The 11311-nt window shown below is 39.6% G+C and overlaps 1 protein-coding gene and 1 long non-coding RNA gene across 2 annotated transcripts; both read right to left on the reverse strand.

The window, feature by feature from the left end:
* Positions 1 to 5026: 5026 nt before the first annotated feature.
* LOC143793808 (uncharacterized) lies at positions 5027 to 6653 on the reverse strand. Its single transcript, XR_013220273.1, has 6 exons — positions 6608 to 6653; positions 6257 to 6464; positions 5896 to 5984; positions 5533 to 5593; positions 5281 to 5380; positions 5027 to 5111 (listed from the first exon to the last, which is right to left on the reverse strand). It is a non-coding gene; the product is annotated as an uncharacterized LOC143793808 (long non-coding RNA).
* A 739-nt stretch (positions 6654 to 7392) lies between these two features.
* LOC143793809 (uncharacterized) lies at positions 7393 to 9513 on the reverse strand. Its single transcript, XM_077280786.1, has 5 exons — positions 9390 to 9513; positions 8890 to 8977; positions 8459 to 8504; positions 8307 to 8371; positions 7393 to 7551 (listed from the first exon to the last, which is right to left on the reverse strand). Exons 1-5 carry the CDS (start codon positions 9465 to 9467, stop codon positions 7502 to 7504), a joined length of 327 nt encoding a protein of 108 aa, XP_077136901.1. The 5' UTR covers positions 9468 to 9513; the 3' UTR covers positions 7393 to 7501.
* Positions 9514 to 11311: the final 1798 nt, after the last annotated feature.

Genomic DNA, 11311 nt, shown 5'->3' on the forward strand with positions numbered 1-11311 from the left:
AAGCTAAATAGTGCTGTATATAATTTCAGTATCAAACAGCAAAAGAAATGGTACACCGGCCTACAATGCCCAAACTTCGAGCACGCAGATATGAGGCCTGTCACGGAAATACCACACTGGCAAAAATGTGGCCTTTTTATATTTTTTAAAGCTAAATAGTGCTGTATATAATTAGAGTAACAGACAGTAAAAAAAGTGGTACACCGGCCTACAATGCCCAAACTTGGAGCACGCAGATATATGAGGGCTGTCATAGAAATACCACACTGGCAAAAATGTGGCCTTTTTACATATTTTTTAGCTAAATAGTGCTGTATATAATTAGAGTATCAAACAGCAAAAAAAATGGTACACCGGCCTACAATGCCCAAACTTTGAGCACGCAGATATGAGGCCTGTCACGGAAATACCACACTGGCAAAAATGTGGCCTTTTTATATTTTTTTATGCTAAATAGTGCTGAATATAATTAGAGTATCAGACAGCAAAAAAGTGGTCCACTGGCCTATAATGACCAAACTAGGAGCACGCAGATATATGAGGGCTGTCATGGAAATACCACACTGGCAAATATGTGGCCTTTTTATTTTTTTATGCTAAATAGTGCTGTATATAATTAGAGTAACTGACAGCAAAAAAAGTGGTACACCGGCCTGCAATGACCAAACTTAGAACATGCAGATATATGAGGGCTGTCACGGAAATACCACACTGCCAAATATGTGGCCTTTTTATATTTTTTTTATGCTAAATAGTGTGGTATATGATTAGCGTGACAGACAGCAAAAACGGTGGGAAAATGATCTAAAATGCCAAAACTTGGAGCAGATATACGAGGCCTTTTTTGGTGAATTTAAAACACCAAAAAAAATAAAAAGGGGGCACAAGGCTAGCACACACAACTATGCTGCGTATGCCTGACAAACTATGATTTTTAAACAGGCCTCAGTCTGACAGAACACACTGTATATTTTTTTTGGGGGGGTGAATTTTTGGGAACAAAAACAAATGCAACTAGGTATATAGTAAAGAAGCTGCAGCAGCAGCAGCAGACAGTTATGGAGCTTTGGGAGGTTTGCAGTGGGAGCAATATCGGGACCCACGAATTAGCCCTAAAAAGGACTGTTGGTTTCTCAGGAGTTGATGTACAATAACAAATTGTATTGTGGTACCGTGTTAGCCAGAAAAATCGATGTGAATACTTTTCTGCCCAATGATGACAGAAGTATTCTAGGAGTGATACCTTTTTTGGCTAACAAACATATTATTTTCTGGTTAGCCAATAAAGATATCACTCCTAGAATACTTCTGTCATCATTGGGCAGAAAAGTATTCACATCGATTTCTCAGGAGTTGTGATTTTAGTGATTTTAGGATTTGCAGGCCTACACTAACTATAAAAACCACGATTCTGACCCTATCTTGGCAGCAGCTCTCCCTACTCTTGCTAAATCCAGAGCAGAATGCGGCGAGCAGGGCGGCGCCAGGTCTCTTATACTCGGGATGATGCTGTGCGGCCAAGCCAATCACTGCACGACCACAACAAAGATGGCTGCGGCGTTTCATTGCCTGGCAGACAATCCCTGCAGCGTGATTGGGTCTCTAAAGTCCACCAAAAATTTTGGGTGGAGACACCAGTTACCGCCGAATAATCCCGGAAATGCACGATGCTCGCCGAGTACACCGCGCATAGTGATACTCGGGCGAGTAATGAGCAGTGGCGAGCACGTTCGCTCATCACTACACTTATCCCTGTTTTAAAATGCAGCAGCAGTTCAGATGTCTGACCGCTGCTCCATTCATTTTCTTTGGGGCTTCCAGAAAAAAACAAGAGCAGCGCTCGCAGCCACAGAGTGAATGAATGGATCAGTGGTCAAGTCGGACATACCACTCCAGTCTAATGGGGATAAAAGTTCCATATTCTGCCAACTGGGCCCCAACAGTCAGACCCCATCACCACCACCAATCAATATGTTATCACTAACCCTGTGGAGAGGTGATAACTTTTTTCACAGGAGAACCCCTGTAAGTGCATTTCTGACATTTTGATCCGTGTCTAATCTCTAATGAAAATAAAGAATCTTCTCCTAATTAATATCAGAGAGAGCAAATGACCACCATACACAACACAAACCACTATACCAAGACCAATAATACCACATACAGGGAAGAAATGCCACCACACCATGAACAGATCACAAGGTGACTGAATAATACTATGTAATACCAGCATATAGGCAGCAAATAATACCACATACTAGGAGAAATACAGCCACACCATAACTAGACTACAAATTCCACCACACAGTGACTGAATAATACCACATACAGGGGATAAATACCACCATACCGTGACCAGAACACAAATTACCACCACATAGTGACCAACTAATACCACATATAGGGGATAAATACCACCACACTGTTACCAGACCACATATTACCATCACATAGTGACTGAATACTACAATGCTGATCATGAATACAAACCACGATACTAACAACACTGATATTACCACCAGCGACATTATACATAAGAGCTCTGTATATACTGTCAGTGTACATCTAATACAGTGATCACCAGTGACATTATACACAAGAGCTCTGTATATAGTGTCAGTGTACAGGTAATACAGTGCTCACCAGTGACATTATACACAGGAGCTCTGTATATAGTGTCAGTGTACAGGTAATACAGGGATCACCAGTGACATGCACAAGAGCTCTGTATATACTGTAGTGTCAGTGTACAGGTAATACAGTGATCATCGGTGACATTATGCACAGGAACTCTGTACACAGTATATAGTGTATAGTGTGCGTGTACATGTAATACACTGACTCATCGGTGACGTCTCTAGTTGAAGTCCTTCGCTTTTCTTGTTCAGCCAGGCCAGACCGCCATCACTTCTTCCAGCCAGGACTCATCTCTGCAAAAAATAACACACATTCATCAATTGCTGATCGCTTCCAGAGCACATTCCCCACTTTTTCCCCGACTTCTACACTACGTCAGATGAAGAAAACGACGTAGTGCCATCCTGTACATAAGAGGACCCCCATTTTGTTCCCTCCATGAAAAACTGTTTCCTAAAAAGTAAATTATATTACAGTAGTAATAATGTCCCTAATTGGACTCTAAAGAAATGATCTTCCCCACTTGTCACCATAGACTAATACAGCATGTTTCTCATTCTGGCCCCCAAACAGTAATTAAGTCCCTCATCCTGGACCCCTTTATTTAGTAATCTCGCCCAGCCTGGTCCCCTTTATTTTATAATATGCGCCAGCCTGCCCCCCTATGTCCCTTGTGCAGCCTTGCTCACAGATATCCATCCTTCCCCCAGCTATCCATACTGGCCCCCATATGTCCCTTGTCCTGCCCCCCCATATATCCATCCTGGTCCATTGTCTGGGCCTCACCTCCGATTATTCCATCCTGGCTCCCCCCATATATCCATCCTGATCCCACTTATATATGCATCCCGGCTCTCCATATATAACTATCCTGGCTACCCATTTATAACTATCCTGGCCCCGCATATATACCCATCCTGGCTCCCCAATATATATCCATCCTGGCCCAGAGAGAGACAGGCAGACAGACAAGAGATTCAGACAGACAAAGATAAACAGACAGAGACACAGACAGACAGAGTGACATATACAGACAGAGAGAAAGAAGTTTCCTCTTATCTTCCTGTGCTCCCGGCGGTGGCGTTCTCCTCCTCCTCTCTGCAGGTCGGTGCACACATATTAAAATGGTCGCCGACCTAGCAGAGGCCCAGTGGCTGATGAGCGCCCGTCGCATGAGGTGCATGACACTTACGTCATACACCAGTGACGATGGGCGCACAATTGACAGCTACTATCGGGACGCACGCTGAAGCGGTTCAGGTAGTGAACGCTGCGTTCACGCGCCCACGCCCCTGCACTTTCTCTGTCTGCACTTTTAGAAGGCACATGCCTCTAAAAACTGCAGATTTTTTTCTTCTTCTTCTACTTCTTCTGCTCCTCTCCTGCCCCCAGAGACAAGGCCCACCGGGGATTTCCCCGATACCCCGCCAGGCCAGTCCGACCCTGTTCTTGAATGTGGTTTTGGGCACCTTGAGGGGTGCAGTTTTTAGAATGGTGTCACTTTTGGGTATTTTCAGTTATATTGACAGCCTAACTCACTTCAAATGTGAGGTGGTCCCTAAAAAAAAGGTTTTGTAAAGTTTGTTGGAAAAATGAGAAATCGCTGGTCAACTTTTAACCCTTATAATGACCTAACAAAAAAAATTGTGTTTCCAAAATTGTGCTGATATAAAGTTGACATGTGGGAAATGTTATTTATTAACTATGTTGTGTGACATAACTCCCTGATTTAAGGGTACAAAAATTAAAAGTTTTAAAAATGCAAAAACTTCTAATTTTTGCCAAATTTCCTTTTTTTCAAAAATAAATTTGTTATATTGAAGAAATGTTACTACTAACATGAAGTACAATATGTCACGAAGAAACAATCTCAGAACCAGTGGGATAGGTTGAAGCGTTCTAGAGCTATAACCTCATAAAATTACACTGTTCAATTGTAAAAATTGGCTTAGTCATTAAGTACCAAATTGGCTCTGTCACTAAGGGGTTAAGGTATCTTAGGAACACACTTGGTTAGGGATATGTTATGCAACTCATCAAGTTTGGATGGTGTTTCTGGTTATTCTGAAATGTATTTTAAAAATGCATATTTGTTTATACTGTATAATTATAAATATAGTCCAACTATCAAATGTTAGAACTAGACAACATTGATTGTGATATGTTTAGCAAAAGCCTTCGATTTGTAGAACAAAAGTTCAAAGCTATAAGGATCTAAGATATTCATTTTTGAATGGTTTTTATATTTAACCCAGAATGGGAAAAAAAACAAAAAACAAAGCAATATATGACTACTATTGTCCATCTAATGCTGGGTCGTCATCGCTTTGAAACATAAACGTGAAGAATGTCTTGGTCAAGGAAACTATCTGATAATGTTCTCAGCGTAGGCCGGTGCAGATATTCGCCTCTTTTTTCCAGAACAACCATGCGTCGTGCTTGTATAGAAGTGATAAGGCGCATTTCTCATTAATCTGAAAACAATTTAAAAAACATTTTTATAAAATTGAAAACATATACTTGTTATCAAATGTAGCAAACTAAAGCAAAGGTAACTTTATTATTTTATTGCTGTCTATCACCTCACTAGTTCACATGGACATGAAATTATAACAATATTGTATTATACACAGAAATATTTACCTGGAAAATTCATGTTTGAAGCTTTGTGTGAATCAGAATTGGTGGATTCTGAATGTTTGCTTGCCATTACTTGTGATGAAGACATTCACTCGTTGTCTTTCTACACGGTGAAAACAAAGGCAAAATAAACAAAGGTATTTAAACTTTAAATAATATAAGGCTATAAGAGACTAAATTAGATACTCAGGATTCTCAATATTTTTACAATAACGTTTTATTGATTGCTGACAATAGTGGATGATTCTTTCTTACCTCCATCACAGGTAGATGAGGTGCCGATATTTACATACGTGTCAATGATCAAATAGTGAACCTGAAAATATAAAACAAAAGTTACATTCAGCTAAACTTGAAATTAAAGGAGATTTGCAAAAGCATTCTAGATATGATGGGAATTGCCAATCATTACATATCCAGCAAGTCATGGAAAATGTATCCAGTATTTATCTGGTAACCTATGAGGATGGAATCTGAGTGTTTGCTGCTAATTGCTGGTGCTGGTGGTGAACACAGATACTCATTGTGTTATTACTCGGGCAAAAATATATAAAGGTATCTGAACTTTAAATTATAATGAAGCATAGTTACAAACTAAATATTCTGGAGAATAGTTACATGTTTAGCTGGTGGACAGTTGAAGTAATCGGCATCCACAGCGACGGCAATAACATTTATTCAGAGCTATCTGTCGAAAACGGCCGAATCTACAAAGAGAGGAGGAATATTGGTTACCAGACTGGAGTGAATGTTGGTTAATACCATGGGTAACAATAAAAAGAACAAATTGAAACCGATATATTAAAAACTGACCCCAGCACAGAAAATATAATATGTAATATCCTAATCCCTACAGCCCCCAGACGTCGGTCCGCTCTGATAGTAGTAAAGTACTAAAACCTTATACCAACAGAACCGGACTGACTTCTCTTCACAGCGATTGTGTTTCATGACACGATGAATCATACAATCTACTTACTTGTTATCACACAGGGAACATCGGTATTTGTAATTATAGTTGATGGTATAACTGTGATACATCGTCACTTCTGGCAGCTCAGGGTGGATATCATTTACCCTTCTTGTGTAAGCCTGCCATAATGGGCCATGGTTGTCTCTGTCTTCACCATCGATTATCCAGCAGGCAGCATGGCACATCTCGTGCACAAGCACGGATCGTAGTCGCTCTAAAATAAGAGTTTATACAGACATGAGAAAATCTAACTGCATTCTTCTTGATATAAGATGTATTACATTGCAAGTAGCAGCTTTGTGCCCTGCATACAGGTTGTCTTATGAAGCCGCAGGATGGACGTGACATGAAACCTACCTGCAGAATCACAGACTTTATCAGAAAGCTCAATAACTGAGAAACGTTGGTTGTTCTGCTCTATATGACGGCATTGACCGGATGCTTTCGTCAGCCTCTTATTCCACACAATGTCCATTTTCTCAGGGAGCTAGAATAGAGGAAACAAATTCCATTAAACCTGGAAACTCTTTGACCCCAATCTAACAAACTAACTCTAATGCGTGATTTCCAGCACTGCTCTCCTTGTATGGAGCCTGGGGTCTATGGAGAAGTGCAAAATGAGAGAACAAAAATACACTTTTTCAAGATTGTCCAGATGCCATATATATATATATATATATATATATATATATATATATATATATATATATATATATATATATATATATATATGTGTGTGTGTGTGAAAACCCTGTGACCTTCAAGCCAAAAGTTGCTTATTTCTTTGTCTCTGCATGGTGGCTCATGTAAGGTCTCCTCTCATCCCACAGATAAGAAGAGGGTGACATAATTTACCAAACTAAGGGACTTTTACCTGAGATATTCAATAGCTAAGTGTCAGAATCATGACAAAGGGGTTAGTATGCTCTTCAGAACGTCAGTCATAGAAATGACCGTTTGAAGGAGGAGATAATGGATAAGTCACGTGTCACCCAGATACCAATGCTAAGATACCTTATTCTCGAAGACTGTCGTGTTGTATAGATGGTACAGTCGCTCCACCAGTTCTTCCTTAGTTACCTGGAAGTGGGTAACGTAGATGGAAGTAGGAGAAATAATGTCTTCCAGGATATAGCCGGAGATGTTACATAGTTGTGTTCTGGGGAAGATAAGGAATCATATATGAATCCACGGGAAATATTTCTTACCGAGGTCTTGGTTTTATATAAAGATAGATGCGTCCGGTATAACTCACCTCTCCTCTGTAGTGGAGCTCTCCTCACAATCAGATGGTAAATCATCTGTACAGAAATATGAAAGAGTGAAAATGATTTTTATAAGGCTAAAATCAGACATGTTAGTATGCAGGTCTGTACTAGAGAGGGGTCTATAGATATGGAGTGTAGAGAGCTAATAAGACTATGAATATTGGATCAGACCACATCAATAGTATCAGCAAAAATATCAGTTCTCCTGATAAAAAGCAAGTCCTCACACAGCTCCACCAACAGCAAAATAAAAATGTTACAGATCTCTGAAAATGGCGACACAAGCAAATATATTTAGTAACAATTTCAGAGAAAAATGTTAACACTTAGAAAAACTTTGCCAGTTTGGTATGGACATAATGATATTGACCTGGAAAATTATATTTTCACGTCAATTTTACTGTGCAATGAATGCCATAAAAATCAAAGCAAAATACAAATCTGGAATTGTGGCTTTTTTTTTCACAATTTCCCCTCACTTGGAATTTTTCCTATTTTTCAGTGCATTATATGGTAATATGAATGTGGTCATTGAAAAGATCATCTCGTCACATTAAAAACAAGCCCTCATAGGGCAATGTGGTTGGAAACAAAAAACTTATGTCTCAAGGAAGAAGGAGAAAAATCACAAAAGCACAACGACTGACCATTTCCTAAGGGGTTAAAGGTACAGATACATCGATAATTTTAATTGTTAGATTTGGAAACTGATCTGTGACAATACAGAAAACACATTGTTCTTTCTACAACAATATAACCCTGGATTGTATCTAGAAATGATAACTTACTATTATATGTGGAAGATTCACCAGAATCGGAATCACCATCATCCACAATGATGTCATCATCGGAGCTGTGACATAAATGTAACAGAATATGAGTCATCATTAGTCATTATTCCCCATCAGGTATCTAGTAATGGAGGAGACGTGTGTCTTACCAGGTGGTACTGTCCGGAATATGATCTGAAGGTGGTGAAGTCAGATCTGTGGGGGAAACACAACATAAATCTCTTATTAGAATAGTGTAATAACAATGACTGAGGCTCAACATCAAAGACATACACCGTAATATAGTATTCAGTGTACCCCTATATGTACATGGGGCAGGCAATCACATTCAGCTACAGTAACCTGCACTGTGCATGGCCACCATGAGAAGAAATCCCCATATCCCATTTCTGTCTGACTGTAATATGGCCGCAGGAATATTCCTGACCAAATGTTAAAAAGAAATGGCTAATATGAATTCATTACTGTAGACATGGAAAAGACTTAAATCCAAGCCCTGACCACAATGTGCACGTGTTCTGCACCCAATGACTATAACTCCTTAATATGTCAGGACCTTTACTGGATCGGAGCACAGTACCTGGTATACTCGGGGTCGAGCCCGAATTGAAGCCTCTGGTGTTATCCTGGCTTGGAGACCTCGGTATTGGCCTCTTTCGCGGATGAGACTGTAAAAAATAGCAAACATGTCAGATAGAATCTATAACCATGAAGATCTCTAATTTATCTTAGTCCATTTTCCAGTAAGATACAGTTAGACGCCTGTGTGAATGTGGTTACCATTGGGCTGCGCTTATTTCATGTGCAGAGTATAACGGGTATACGGGATACTTATGGTTAGGAAGTGGATAAGGTGGTGACATTTGCTTTTCTTCATGCAATATTATTATGTATCCTGTACATGGACATATTGTCACAAATACCACAACGGAGGGCGGTCTTTACTCTGCAAACATGATCCAAACTCCTCCCGCCATATTTCCTCTTTCTGGAGCTATATTTTTGGTCCAACCATCTTTTTCTGGGATTTTTTGTCTCAATTGTATTCTAATTATTTGAAAATCTAAAAGTGATGCTCACCTGATGGAAATCATCATCATCGCTGCTGTCCTCGGTGTCAGAGAGAACTTCAGTACGCCTTAAGCGCTTTTTTCTCATTATATTCGCAATAGTCACTCACAACGCTCCTCTCTCTACAAACGCCTACAAAAACCCTCAACGGAACTCTGGATGACTGGGTATTCTATATCATCCAGTCATTTGTGACATCAGCGGAATGCTGTGATTGTTTGTTGTCATTTTTTATAACTTTATTTAAATATACAAAACATACTGTACAAATACAAGAAAAGAAAGTAGACAAAAACAACAATCCGTCTAATTTCCCCACTGCTGCCCATTTCCAAATGTTCAGATAATTTTTTTGTAACATTACACAATATAAAAAAAAAAAATAAAATAAACCCAACTGTTGTCTTGGTGGTTGTTTATCCCTCTTCCTTAAGTTTTAATGTTCTCCACTACATTTTTCCATATTTTCTCCCAATTATAAAAATGTTCTGAAGAGCCAAAGCCGCACCTTCTCATATTTTATAGCTGTCTTACATACAATGAATTCTTCCATGACATAATATTCAATGTTTTTCCTATCCGTTTCCTAACTAAATCCACTTTTGCTCTGTAAAGCCGGCTACTTAAGATCTTCTTCCTCATTTTATGTCTTTCATCCAGAGAACAGTTTACAATTGCTGACTAGACCAAAATGGAGATCTGATTGCCCAGTTCCCTTAAATATCTGCATACCCTCTGATAAATGTATTAAATCTACCCTTGTTTCTTACACAGTTTACAAGTATTGTCGGCGTACTTTTCCCTTTTGTGTAATATTTGGTTAAAATAATGTAATCAATGGATCAATTTATGATTATATTGATTGGGATCCCAATTATGTTTTTATATACAGTGGGTATTTTGTGACAACCGTATTGCACTGTAATCTGCATTGCACTTCTGTCTTAAAGGGAATCTGTCACTATGTTTTGTTGCCGAATCTGAGAGCAGCATGTCAAGATCCTGGTGTTCTTCTGCGGATTGACCACTAGGGGCTGCTATTGTTCACCATGATAATTGTGCTGCATTTCACTGGACCCTGCAGTTGTGTTCAGCAGTCGCCCTCTGCTAACATGGCAGATACTGAACCTGTGGAAGCCATCTTGTTTCCTGTTTGGGCCTAGTAAAGCCACCTGCAACACTTAACTCATGGCTTGAGTATTGTGCTTTGCTGTTTCTCTAGTTCCAGTCTCCAGCTCCTAGCACTGTCTTACCCAGACTGTTCCCACTCATCTCAGGTTGTTTCCTACATTTTATGTTGCTACCTCCAAGGACTTCTACTAGCACTTGCTTTTCCCTACTCGTGCCCCTCTGGCCAATGGATTCCAGCTCTGCTCCACCAATAACGTGACAGATGTAGGTGCAGAGACCCTAATCCAAACAGTAGGTCATTTACAGGGCAACTTGCTGTAGTTTTGAGAAAATCACAGTTTTAGTCAGCAGAAGATTACCACTAGAAGTAAACTTGCTGCCATGTAGTTATCCATATGTACAAGCTCTCTATAACCCTGCTCCTACCACTGATTGGCTGCTTGCTGCCTATGCACAGTGCACAGCTTAGCATTCAGATAACTGGTATGTCTGCAGCAGATAAAACACTGATTGTATCCTAGCTGCAATAAGATGCTCCATAAGCTTGAATCACGGTCTCTGCCCCTACTTCATACTGCTTTCAGATGAGCGGATCTTTTTAAATTCGAATGTGCCGGATTTGCTGAAATTCTCCCAAAAATATGATTTGCGGTGTAAAAATTGCCATGAATATCATAATTAAAAAGCCTTTCATTTTCCTGGACAATATGTGCAGAACACTGAGTTCCTCTTGGAGTCGATTGAAGACATTTTTAGCTCTGTAATGCAAGCAGCCTACATATTCCTATCAATCCAGGACA

Source organism: Ranitomeya variabilis, chromosome 1, assembly GCF_051348905.1.
Source record: "Ranitomeya variabilis isolate aRanVar5 chromosome 1, aRanVar5.hap1, whole genome shotgun sequence".
In the NCBI taxonomy this organism is placed as follows: Eukaryota; Metazoa; Chordata; class Amphibia; order Anura; family Dendrobatidae; genus Ranitomeya; species Ranitomeya variabilis.